The sequence below is a fragment of the Trichinella spiralis genome, assembly GCF_000181795.1.
Source record: "Trichinella spiralis strain ISS 195 chromosome Unknown Scfld6, whole genome shotgun sequence".
Classification (NCBI taxonomy): domain Eukaryota; kingdom Metazoa; phylum Nematoda; class Enoplea; order Trichinellida; family Trichinellidae; genus Trichinella; species Trichinella spiralis.
The window spans coordinates 1,921,259-1,934,342 of record NW_003526945.1 but is presented as its reverse complement, the minus strand read 5'-3'; the positions used below and the strand labels follow the sequence as shown (position 1 = coordinate 1,934,342).

General features: G+C 32.6%; 4 protein-coding genes across 4 annotated transcripts; 2 read left to right on the top strand and 2 right to left on the bottom strand.

Moving 5' to 3' along the window:
• Positions 1 to 510: 510 nt before the first annotated feature.
• Positions 511 to 3,541, bottom strand: Tsp_08111 (conserved hypothetical protein). Its single transcript, XM_003373469.1, has 5 exons — positions 3,076 to 3,541; positions 2,457 to 2,993; positions 1,797 to 2,071; positions 1,443 to 1,729; positions 511 to 1,189 (listed from the first exon to the last, which is right to left on the bottom strand). The coding sequence occupies exons 1-5, from the start codon at positions 3,539 to 3,541 to the stop codon at positions 511 to 513; spliced, it is 2,244 nt and encodes a 747-aa protein (XP_003373517.1).
• A 1,039-nt stretch (positions 3,542 to 4,580) lies between these two features.
• On the top strand, positions 4,581 to 10,324 carry Tsp_08110 (SPFH domain / Band 7 family protein). The gene is made up of 14 exons (XM_003373468.1): positions 4,581 to 4,889; positions 5,291 to 5,437; positions 5,610 to 5,787; positions 5,851 to 5,945; positions 6,046 to 6,516; positions 6,924 to 7,088; positions 7,144 to 7,227; positions 7,290 to 7,400; positions 8,050 to 8,150; positions 8,542 to 8,819; positions 9,212 to 9,268; positions 9,331 to 9,423; positions 9,683 to 9,762; positions 10,322 to 10,324. Exons 1-14 carry the CDS (start codon positions 4,581 to 4,583, stop codon positions 10,322 to 10,324), a joined length of 2,172 nt encoding a protein of 723 aa, XP_003373516.1.
• A 270-nt stretch (positions 10,325 to 10,594) lies between these two features.
• On the bottom strand, positions 10,595 to 11,851 carry Tsp_08109 (calcium and integrin-binding family member 2). Its single transcript, XM_003373467.1, has 5 exons — positions 11,724 to 11,851; positions 11,186 to 11,303; positions 10,972 to 11,119; positions 10,780 to 10,886; positions 10,595 to 10,705 (listed from the first exon to the last, which is right to left on the bottom strand). Exons 1-5 carry the CDS (start codon positions 11,849 to 11,851, stop codon positions 10,595 to 10,597), a joined length of 612 nt encoding a protein of 203 aa, XP_003373515.1.
• A 220-nt stretch (positions 11,852 to 12,071) lies between these two features.
• Positions 12,072 to 12,796, top strand: Tsp_08108 (conserved hypothetical protein). Its single transcript, XM_003373466.1, has 4 exons — positions 12,072 to 12,129; positions 12,381 to 12,497; positions 12,565 to 12,626; positions 12,701 to 12,796. The coding sequence occupies exons 1-4, from the start codon at positions 12,072 to 12,074 to the stop codon at positions 12,794 to 12,796; spliced, it is 333 nt and encodes a 110-aa protein (XP_003373514.1).
• Positions 12,797 to 13,084: the final 288 nt, after the last annotated feature.

Sequence of the window (13,084 nt, the reverse complement as noted above, 5' to 3'; positions counted from 1 at the left end):
GTCATGGTGAAATTATATTATTCTTCTCAAAATGCCTCTACACACAAAACCCACCCACCCACAGATTTATTTTATTTATATACTTTGGTTTCTGTTTTTTCTTTTTTACTTAAATGGACTAAAAATAAAATCAACAAATATTAACATTTGCAGTAAGAGCAGACAGACAGACAGAATGGATGAATGATTTGCAATTAATTCAACTGTGATCATCATGTGAGTGAGTAAAACACATTTGTTAATTTAATTTGTGTTTTGTGTGTGTGTGTGTTAGTGTATATGCTTGGCAATTAGGAGAATTTCGAGGAGAAAAAAGAAAATTGCGTTCAGTATTGACAAAGTTGAAACGATTATTCATTTTATTATTTTATTTATTTGATTTAACTGGGGAGAAAAATGTTTGAAATTTCCTTCAGCACATTGAATTATCAACTGAAAGCGAGCATTATCTCTTTTCTATTATTATTATTATTATTATTCATTTTCTTCTTCCATTTCTTGTTTCATCATTCAACGGTAGCTGTCGGTGACGTAGAACGGTTGCTTGCGACGCTTCAACTCTTGTACAGTGCGAACAATATTTTTCACGTCATCTATACCGCTGTGGAGTCGGCCTTCGTGTTCAACGCCCAAAGATTGCATCATGGCGATCAAACTTTTCGGATAATTGCCAGTAGCATTGCAAGCGATCTTCTTTATATTGATCCAACTTTTGAAATACAACGGTACCGGATGTCCCATCCATTTACACTGATTGCGGAGTTGGTAATTCAAATCCCAACTGCCGCAGGTGACCATTGTCCACTTGTCGCGTTGTTCGTCGGTCAGCAGCTGTTGTTCAGCTAACCAACCGTCAAACTGTGTCAAAACTTCGGTCAGTGTCGGCTGATTGTTGACCATGTCTTGGACAATGCCGGTCAGATTGGTGCAGAATGAGCTCAAATTTGGATGCACCTCTGGACGGACGTACGAGTGGAACTGAGAAACGATTCTGTCCTCTTTCAGACTGAAATTGACGCAAGGAAATTCAATTATCTCTTGCGGCTCAATTTGTATCGGTTGATCGCAGGTTGCTTCAAAATCTAAAACTAACAAATTTTCCAGCGCAATATTTAAAAAATTGTTCAAAACACCGTTCCTCATTTTCAACATGCCTTCAACAATAAATTGTTCTGCTTTCTTCAACTGCCTAGAAATTGTGAAAACAACAATTTTACAATCAACCGCAAAAATTATGATTAATTCACAACGGTCCAACTGAAAACGTTCAAAATAGCGAGCGACAAGTCGCTTGAACTTCAAGCAATAAAATGTTCAACAAATCGAAATTGATTCTCATTCAATTTATTCATTCCAATCCAAATGTATTATGATTTTTGCTTCAGTAGGCGTTCGCTTTGTGCTTGGGTTGGAAAAAATATCCATCATTCACGGGACCTAACAACATTTCAGATATTTTAATCCAATCCGACACTTTTCCGCTGGCCATCAACGTTTCCAAATCATCACGGCCAAAATATGCAGGTGGTCGGTCATTCATCTTCTGTGGTAAATATTCAAGCAAGCCAACTGGAATGTAACGACAAAGAAACGACAACCATTCCAGCAAAAATCGGCGAGTACAGTTCACACCAGTACTGTCCGATCCCCAGTGCAGCAAACCGTATTTCACAAACTTTTTCAAAATTTCCAATCGTTCACTTGATCGAATGTCCCAGTGTCGTTGTTGCTAAAAGAAACAATTTAAGCAAACAGAGAAAAATGAAAGAAACAACTGACAATGAAAATCAATTTACAATAATTTCTGTAAATATCCATGGCTTTATCAGTGCTCCGCGAGCAACAGCAACACCTTGCACCTTGCCACAATTCAAATGCTGATAATAATCTTCATAGCTCAACACATCACCGATTCCATATAAAGGTACCGGCGATACACTGGCGCACTGGTCAATATAATGCCAATCAGACTTGTTAATGTAACGCTGATTGCGTGATCGGCCGTGCAAAACAACTCTATCCACTCCCCACGAATAGACGTCCGGCAAAAACTGATGCACCACATTGCTGTCTTTACCTATTCCTTTTTTGAAATGAAACAACACGAATACATACATACATACATACATATAAGCATTTAAACGTCGATTCAAAATCAAATTCATTCTTCCATTATTTTAAAATGGCATCAAAAAAATAAAAAATAATAAAAACAAATATTTAAAGTAAGTTAGATAACAATAAGAAAATTATTTAATCAACATCAAACTTCCAGTGTGCTCGTGAAAATGGGCAAAATTATTTGCATAAACGTGAAACACAAATAAACATTTACATAATACTTCATTATCATTTACTGTATAATTGATGAAGTGAATTAGATAAGTCATTTGCTTACTGAGATCGTCAATTAATCGTCTGGAAAAGTAGCACTGTTCAATTAAAAATGATATTACCTGTACGTAATTTTAGTGTAAGCGGAACATCGCCAAGTGCTGCTTTGGTACTTTGAACAACTTCCTTCAATTTTTTTGGACGAACAAGCAAATTGGCACCACCGCCTGCACGGCAAATATCATCCAATGGACATGCAGCGTTAATATCCAGAAAATCAAACTCTGCAAATTTTTTGATTATTTTGGTGACTGTCCACGCTTGTGCAGGTTTGTTCACACATATTTGTATGCCAAAACACTTTTCACTTTCGTGACGTACCAAACGAGCCCATTCACTCTGGAGACCTATTGAATTCAACACTTTTTTACATGTAAATTTATCAGAAAAACTTTTTTTCAAAACTGTACCCTGAAATAAGCTGGTGCTCAAAACCATTTCGGAGCATGTCACTTCGGCACCAAATTCAACGCACAGACGGCGAAACGGCAAATTGCCAAGGGTTGTAAGCGGAGCTAAACATAACTTCCCACTCCAATCAATTTTCTTCCTACACCTTTCTTTATCAAAATCGCTCTCAAATCTCACATTTCCATATTCTAAATTATATTATTGCACATGAGTTTATATAGTCTTAAAAAACTTTTATTAAGTAAAATAAATCAATCTGAAAATTATTACCACTAGATAAGCGGTGTGCCAGATTACGTATTTCTTTTTTCTGTTTCCTTGAAATTTGATTTTGCTCATCAAATCTCCACTCTTTAATCATTTCACCATTGGAATCTTTCACGATATTTTCCAAGTTCTCCAAGTTAGTATGCCCTTTAGCAAAACGACAATTCAAACCAAATTTGCAGAAACCAAGCTCTTCAAACAATGGACAATTATCGCTGATATCTGGGAGCTTATTGTCCCAATGGGCTGCTTTATCATGCGCATAACGACAATTTTCACCAAACTTGCATTCAATATTTTCGAGAATATTTGGGCACAACTGCTTCTTATCGTCGACAGTGTAAAACTGACGCTTTCTGTTTAGACCTTTTCTTTTTTCTTGAAAATTTTCCTGAGCGTTATCACCATCTTTCTCTTTCTTAGCAACTATGTATTCTGCTTTCAGTGGAGCAACACCACTGGAATCCATGACTCTAACCTCAAATGCTTCGATTTCGAAGACTTTTCAAAATTACATTTATCCAGGAAAACCAATTTATCATCGTTATCTGCATCATTTTTTTTATTTTGATTACATTATCGAATAAAATTTTCTAATATTCTAAGAAAATAATAAATAGGTAAACAATTACTTTTTTTACTGCTAGATTAAAATTAGCCTATAACACATAAACACCATAATTTCTAATATCAAAGTATTTAAACTTTCAGGAAAAAATAAAATTACCGATATGTGATGATGATAATGAAACGCACAATGTTTTATTCAAAAATTATTTTTCAATCAACTTCATAGTTTTGTTAAAGTGTACTGTTGTTAATTTTTTGCAGTCGATTTTCAGGTTATGCAAAAAACCAAAAAATTTCATCGAGAGAATTTGAAATTTTTTATCGACATGTGAATTTCAAAAATGTTCTATTTCAACGAGGACAGTTTGATTCCAAATATATTAGTAGATCGCTCCTTGTTTATGATTACAGTAGAAATTTAAGTAAAGAATAAGAACGATATATGAGTAAAATAATTTATTTTAATTTATTCAATTCAGCTATTTTATCAAGCATTTAAATCAGTTTAATTTTATAAGTTTTATGTTAAAACAACTTTTATGTAAGCACTGTATTTAAAAAACTTTTACCTTTGTTATACTGTAATTACAGTATTATCTATGAACTTTTCATACGTGTCATGTTGTGATTTGATTTATTATCTAAGAGTTCAGACTATTCTAAATTTATATGTATATTATTTATTTCTTATTTTGAACTGAGTTCTTTTTTTAAATCGATGATTTGTATGTTGATCTGTTTTATTTCTTGCCTTCCTCTGCTGAAGTTTAGATATTCAATGATAAAGAATTGGTTTTAGTTTGTAATTGCGTTTATCTGCTCAATGAATTTAATCTATTATTATATTTTAAACTTGTTTTTATCTCATTTCATCACCGTCGTTTGCTTTGTGTTTAAAGCGTGTTACGTTGCTGAGCTTAAGAATTTTAGTCCGAACAATGGGACATAGGCACAAATCTGAGCACAGACACCACAGAGTGAAGCACGAACACGAATCTAGAAGTTCATCATCGAAAAGAAAAAAGAGTAGAAGGTACATCGATTCCAGCGAATCCGAAAGTGGCACAAGTGATGAAATGCGAGTAAGAGAGGAAGAGCGACAGAAGATTGTTGAACAGAAGAAACTTCGAAAAGCGCTAATGAAAGCGTACGAAACGCCTCAACAGAAAAGAGCGCGTCGTATTGCGAAAAAAATGGCGAAAGAAGCTAGGCAAAGAAATGCACTTGGTTGGACTGGAGCTTTTTCAGTAAGGACAGTTTTTTAATAATGCGTTTTTTCATAAGATAAATACTCAATAGTTGTTTGTTCGATTGTTATTTTATTTTATATTAGGCTTATTTCATAATTTATATTTTAAAGCAGTCTAGGGAATTTTAGTTTCTTAAGAAATATGTGCTGCATGAGTTTGGCAAGTTAAATGATAATTGTAACTTTTTTTTTGTAATTGTCAATTTTCAAATTGATTTTATTATTACATTGTAAGACAGTTTTTTGGATTTTGAATAGATTGTTTTAATTTTTTTGAAAAATGAAGGAATATTAAGTTTTGTTTGACGAGGAAATTTTTTACAGTATACTTGATATTTTTTGTCGTGACAGTTGGCAGTTCTGTGTTATTAATTAAAGTAAGTAAATTTGTGTTTGTAGGACTATTCAAATGTGGACAATCCTTTCGGAGATCCACAACTTATGAAACCTTTTATGTGGCAAAAGAAATACGAAAAAGAAGGGCGTATGAACGTGACGACCAGCGAATTGATTGAAGAAAATCGTCTACGCCTTTTAGAAAATCAGGTATTTTGTGCAGTGTTCTCATATATCAGATATAAGTTGATTGTAGAATATGCATTTAATTTGTAAAATTATAATTTTGTATTATTTATTCAATGATTATTATTTTGCTTAAAACATTTAAAGATCGTCGTTTTTTCCTTATCTGAAGTTTTGAATAATGTACCATTTTTAGACGGAATTGGATAAAATTCGAGAAAAGCGTTTGCAACGAGAAGCGATGAAAAATCAATTGGAAGTTTTGCGGCGGGAAAGGGAAAACAAGGAGTTCGTTAATTGGATTAAACAAGAAAATACGTTTCACTTGGAACAAGCACGAACTCGAAGTCGTATTCGCATGCGGGAAGGGCGCGGTAATAATGAATTTATTCAAATTTCTGCATTCGGGTTTTTATATTTTTTTATATTTGATGTAGCTAAACCAATTGATTATTTGGCAACGTATGTAAGCGATGGTGAAGATCAAGATTGTGAACATTTTGAATTTCTTGAACCAACTAAATATGCTGAGGTAATGTTGAATAGCAGTTTTTAAAAATTAAATAAATTACTAAGTAATTACTTTTATGATGTGTTTATTTATCTAAATATTAAAACTGTTTTGTATTTAGGATTTGACAGTTCGTGATTACGAGGATCTGCTTGAGGATATAAAAGTATACCAAGATTATCATGGGGAAGCACTCAGTCAATTTTGGAGTGATATGGCAACAATTGTGCAGCATCGATTGAATCAACAGCTGGCCGCTTCCGGTATGAAATCTGCTTATACATTGTTTTTATATGTTTTATTTTTATTTTTGTATGGTATTACTATTTGGTATGTTTGTGTAGCCCCAACTTCTACTCGCCGACAGGAAATACATGCCTCCGTTTTCGCTGATATTGAAGAAATGCTGAATGGCAAGGATGTGGAACATTTGTTAATTCTTGAACAGCAGATCCAGAACAAACTGAACACTGATCAAAGTGAATTAGACGTCGGATATTGGGAAATGGTGCTTTCATTGTTACGCTTACGCGTTTCTTATTTGCGTTTGAATGAAGATTACGAGCGGCGTTTAAAGAAATACAAGCGAAAGGTAAACGTTTGAATTTTAAGATTATTGGTGAAAATTTTCAATTTATTCACGTTAAGAGAGAAAACGAACCCTCAGACGTGATAGAGATTACGGAACCTGTCCAACGTACATGGAAGTATGTTTTTTTTTCGTTTTTATGAAATGTATTTACTGTATTTTATTCAAGAACTCTGACAAATGAAGAACGTGAAGCGGAAACGATAAAAGCATACAGAGAAGGAAATTACAGTCCAGTGTGCCTGAATCCCAAATCACTTCCACAAAACGTGGTTCCGCTTGAACCTGATCATAAAAAATATGACATCAACGCATTACGTTGCAATTTGGTAATATATAAATATATCCGTTTTTTGAAAATTTGATTTGATTCGATTTTCATTATGATATTTGATTATTTGATTTTTTAGAATAAAAATAACTGGCTGGATGATTTTATAGCTGAGGCAAAAAAGGGAATGACCAGTGATGAAGCTACGTTTGCTGTAGAAGAAAATATTCAAAAAGAAAGGGCATATTTGTGGTCAGATCGATTTCGACCTAGAAAACCGCGATATTTCAATCGTGTTCACACAGTAAATACATTACCAATTACCATTGTTTGGTTGTTTTTATTGAACTTTGATTCAGGGTTTTGAATGGAACAAGTACAACCAAACTCATTACGATTTGGAAAATCCCCCACCAAAAATTGTGCAAGGCTACAGATTTAATGTATGTAAATTTTCTTAAAGTCTTTTATTCAAATAATCATCTCATATGAACATGAATTGTAGATTTTTTATCCGGATTTGATCGAACCGAAGCCCCCGAGATTTAAAGTATCTCCTTGTGAGAATGACCCCGATTTTTGCGTATTGAAAATTGAGGCTGGCCCTCCCTATGAAGTAAGTAGATTGCCTTGATATGCAGTTTTTTCAAGGAATAAATACCAGTTTATCACCACTATGAAATATGAATATATGTTTTATTCTATTTAGGATATAGCTTTTAAGATTGTGAATAAAGAATGGGAATTATCGTGCAAAAGAGGTTTTCGTTGCCAGTTTTATAATGGCATTTTTCAGCTGTGGTTTCATTTTAAGAAATATCGCTATCGTCGATGATCACTGTCCGAATACGAACTGTTCGCCTCATTAGGGATATTTTATTCTTGATTTGTAATCTGATTTTGAATTTACACAGTATATGAAGAATAAATGAAGATCACTTGCGACGATAATGTTCTATTGTTAAAGTGTTATTCCAATGGATTTGTTGTTCATTACCTTGTATCATTGTGTTATTTATTATTGAAAGGGAATATTTGAATAACGCAATTGCAAGTTTTTTTGTAATTGTGTAAGCTGATATTTAAAAATTAATGTGTTAAAAGACCATTTGCCCTAGTCAACCATATAACTAATTTTAAAAAATGCCTAGACGATTGTAATTCAGTAAATTACTCATAGTTGAGTGAGTTAATTATACTGTAAATAAGTATGATAATGTATTCACATCATTGGTGAATTGAACTTGATAATCTTTTTATTGTAGCAGGTGTATCGAGATTGTGTCAGAAATTTATATCCATTTTTTGTGAATCACATCAGTATTTTGGATTGTGGTATAACTTATTTTTTGATTTTGAAAAGAAGGTGACATGCAAGCGGCTCGACATTTGCTGGTTGACTTATTGGGAAGAAACTTCTTACGATCAAGTGTACGTTACAGATCCAGTGCGGCGTTTAATACCATAATTTTATTTGTACCACAACAAGAAGCTTGGATTGTTGAAAGAATGGGAAAATATTATCGAATATTAGACCCAGCAAGTGTTCCAGTTTGCAATTATTTCATATTACAGCATATTTTATCGGTTTTGTTTAGGGATTAAATATTTTAGTACCCATCATAGATCAGATTAAATATATACAAAGTTTGAAAGAAATTGCAATAGAAATTCCTCAACAAAGCGCAATCACTATAGGTTGGTGTTGGCTTTTAATGAAACATAAGAAATTGTTATGAATGAACTTGACATTTCAGTCTGTACCTTGAGCTTTGTGTTTTAGACAACGTTGCGCTGAATATTGATGGAGTTTTATACCTGAGAATTGTGGATCCGTATAAAGTGACGAACATTTTTATGATTATTTTCAAAAATGTAGCATTTTTTGAAATTTTGTTTCAGGCATCTTATGGAGTTGAGGAACCCGAGTTTGCAATAACTCAGTTAGCTCAAACGACGATGCGGTCTGAAGTGGGGAAAATTACTTTAGATACGGTGTTTCGGGAACGTGAATCACTGAATGAAAGCATTGTTTGTAAGAATATATTGTGTTTTTTTTAGAGAAACATTTCACAGAAGTCGAAAGAATTATTGCACTTTGTCTGTGCGGATCTTTTCTTTTTTAGAATTTGATATTTTATAAAATTTTTACTAGGGTATAGCAAAATGACGGTGAAAGTATTGGATTTTGAATTTTTAATTCGAATTCAATATTTAAGACAATGAGACGAATTTAGAAATGTAAATTATTTTATTCTATCCAATAATTGATTATATTGAATTGTTATTGTTCATTTTAATTGCTGGTATGCTCTTGAAAATGCGAGTACAGTGTTGTGGTGAATGTAAATTTTAAGGATAATATTTTTTTGAATTACGGTCAAGTGGGAATTTTCTGTCCACGTTCTTGTATTTTAAATTTTATAGTTGCGTTGAACAAAGCCGCCAGTCCTTGGGGAATTACTTGTATGCGCTACGAAATTAGTAAGTTTTTTAGTTGATTTAATGATTTTATTTATTTTGAACATTGTTTTCAACTAATACAGGAGACATGAAAATGCCGAAGAAAATTGAAGAAGCGATGCAAATGCAAGTGGAAGCGGAACGACGCAAAAGAGCATCAGTACTGGAATCAGAAGGTTAATGTTTAAAACATTTTTTTGTTTGTTGTTTATCTTTAATTTGATATTGATTTTTTTTTCATTTTTTAAAAATGTACTGTTGACATGGTGAAGAATATTTTATATTCAGGAGTAAGAGTGGCTGAGATTAACGTTGCCGAAGGGAAGAAGTCTGCAAAAATTTTGGCTTCCGAAGCAGAAATGCAAGAAAAAATTAACAGAGCTCAAGGCAGGCGAATACTTTTGATGAGGTTCATTTGATTATTTTCAATTTTAGGAGATGCCAGTGCTATAATAGCAAGAGCGGAAGCAAAAGCAAAAGCAATTCAAATCATTGCCAACGCTTTGGCAAACAAGGTAAATTTAATTAAAGGCATGTTTAATGTTAAATAATGTTATTTTTATCTTTGTTTTATAAATATTTTACATATTTTTGAAGCATAAATAAATTTAAATTTGAAATAAAGTGGTTTTTTGGTTTTTTAGGATGGTCATAATGCAGCCACATTAGCTATAGCTGAGCAGTACTTGAATGCATTTGGAAACTTGGCGAAAACGAACAATACATTAATATTGCCGGCTGATGCATCCAATTTGACCGGTGTTGTTGGGCAAGTAAGTTCCATAAATATATTTTTTTGTTTATTTTTATGTTTAATAATTTTTATTATTTTGCGGTTGTTTTCCCTTCAGGCTTTGACAATGTACAAAGCTCTTTCAAATAAGATGGACGATGTTAACAAAGGAAAGATTCATTCCGATTCAAAGTAGAGGCACGTATTTGGAAAATTTTCACCTTGATCACATCTTTCTTAAGCACTCATTATTGCACCATTAAGTTGGATTGGTTTTGGTAAATAAATTCTACTCGGTTGCATGACAGAATTTAAACTAAAATTGAATTTTTTAATTACAGTAAGACGCAAAGTTGTTTAACATGATAGATTTTTTTAAAATAAATGGTATTCATGGTGATTTAAAGAAGGATAGAACAGGAAAAATTATTGCTTTTATTTCAAAAGCAGTATTTTTTCTTCGTATGCATTATTATAGTGAACAATTTCCGTATGGAAATTGTGTGCAGATTTTTAGTTTCATTTTTAAGTCATCAGTAAGATGGATGATAAATTTGTAATGCAGAATTGATTTGGAATTGAGCGATAATTTTCTGTATAATATATGAAAGTATTCATATGCGAATGTGAAACGTTCGACAAAAATCCGGTGATCTGGAGACAACGTGCTCGAATTCAGCAAAGCTTAGAAAATTGCTCATATCTAAATCTGCTTCGTCCATGATCTGCAGTTGAATGATTTAATGTATTCGGCCATTATTTCATTACATTTAATGATTATTTGGAAAAAAAGTATTACCCTGCTGATTATAAATTCCACTTCATCTTCAGTTAGTTCTTCTCGAGTTAGGCAACGTATCGCTTTTTCTATATCGTCTCTGCCGATCATGTTGTCTTGGTCGAAATCTTGAAATTTAATAATCGAATCAGTTGGACAATTATAACAATTATACAATACTGTAGCATTTGAAGTGTAAAATAAAGTTTATACCGTATATTCGAAAAGCGTAATTTAATTTCAAGTCCAACGGGGCACTTTCACTAAGAACGGAAAACATATCCAAAAAGTCATTGAATGTTAAATTACCACTTCCGTCAGAAGAGAACACTTGGCATATGCGTTTTCGAAATGGATTCTCCTAAAATGAGCTTGGTAATGTTTTTTGAATTAATTTAAATTCATGTATATGTATATATATATATACTTTGAGCTCCGGCATTTTTTCAATTTCTTCATAAGGTACAGCAATGGCGTTGGTTGCACCTCCTTGCATACTTCCGGGCACGTATCCAGGACTCAAAGCGTAAAAGCGTTTGTAAAGTCTGAAAAAGTGAACATATTTGATATTACAACAAACGTACGAAATATTCTGAACTGTATAGAAGAACTGGCATCGTAAAAAATGGACATACATTTCAGGTAATCGATAAGTTTTTCATTTATGCACAAATAACAAGCAAACACGTTATATATATAGGCAATTCCATAGAATATTCTTCTATTTTTAATTTATTGCATAACTGCTTTGCACTACATTAAAGATATGTTTCATTTTTGGTATATTTTAAATAATTAGATGTTCAAAAAGCGGTTTCAGGTTTATAGAATTTTTTAAGAATCATGTAACAAAACAAAAGGTATATATTAAAATATCAATAATAAACAATTAAGATGCATAGGTCTGCACGAGAAAATTGATCCAACATTTGATCCGATTTGAAAATGCCCAAAGAATATTTTACCTCATTATATCTTTCTTAGTGAAAAAGGTGCAATCTTGATATTCTTCAATTTGTTCTCTGGTAAACACTCCAGCAGTGCCGAATAAATTAATTTGACTAATTCGACGATTAAACAATATATTGCCCATTGTGATTTTCGAATTAGTTTTATTCAATTTGTCACAGTGCCGTGGAAAATGCTACGGAAAAAATATTTTCCTTATTATTTCACTTTCTTCTCGAAAGCAACAATCAGTAAGCCAACACTGACGTTTAGTCGCTCGCGTCAGGCGAGCAGTTGTGATTTTCACCGGGAAGCGATTAATCAGTTGGGGGAAGCTTAAATAGAAGAAGCTGTTATTGGCCGTTATGTTTGCATGTTCTTGCACTGGAAATGTAAAATGCACATTCCTGGGCCCTGAGATCAGTTGTTGTTGAACACATTCTAATCATCTTGCTTGACACCACGTTTCACTATCGATACAATGAATAAAATTCTTTAATTTCCTCTTCCAAAATGATTAAAACATTATCTATTTTTATTAAGCAACTTTTCAATATATTGCTTTATTTTCGTTCAAATTTTTTTAAAAACATTTTCACTAATTTATTGCGTTAATTATAAAAAACTAAATTTTAAACCGATAATAACAAAAAAAACAATAATTTTCATTTCAGGTAAACAGGCAAATTTTCATGTTGCAAAGCTTTTTTCAGTTCACGTTTTTTCATCAAAACATTCGAATATTGCTGTTTGTGATCGTTGGAATGAGCAGAATTTTGAAAATCTCAAACGTTAAAGAAAAAGACACAAAATTTTGAAATAAATCAACAGTTTTTAGTTTGTTCTATTTTTATTAAGCAATCATTCAAAGTGGTCTTGAAAATGACGCACGAATTAATACTACAGTATATGAAATGCAAGTACTTTAAAATTTCGATGGTAGATTTGTTTAAAATAAATACCGCTGCCTTTTGTCACTGCATTGCTATTAAAGGGCACTCTCTTGCTCGAATCAGAGTTGAAGTTACCGCTTACGACCGCACCATGTAATGGTTACGGATTAATAAAAAATCTTCTCACAAAACACTAAATTACCTTATTTATGAAATACAAAAACTCAGGTTCGACGCCTATAGCGAGGCTTCACTACAACAAAATGAATTCTAATACCTGCATCACCACAGATACATTCGAATTCACATGTAACAACGTCTACCAAACATACACAATGGAGAGGGTCATTGTGTAATGAGAAACGTTTATATGTTTGGCAAAGTTCCAATTAAATTTTCTCCACAAACAGAGTGCATTAAGTAAATAAAGAGCAATGAAAAAATGTACAGTAGTTCATATTTTATCAGCAGAAAATGAAGTAAAA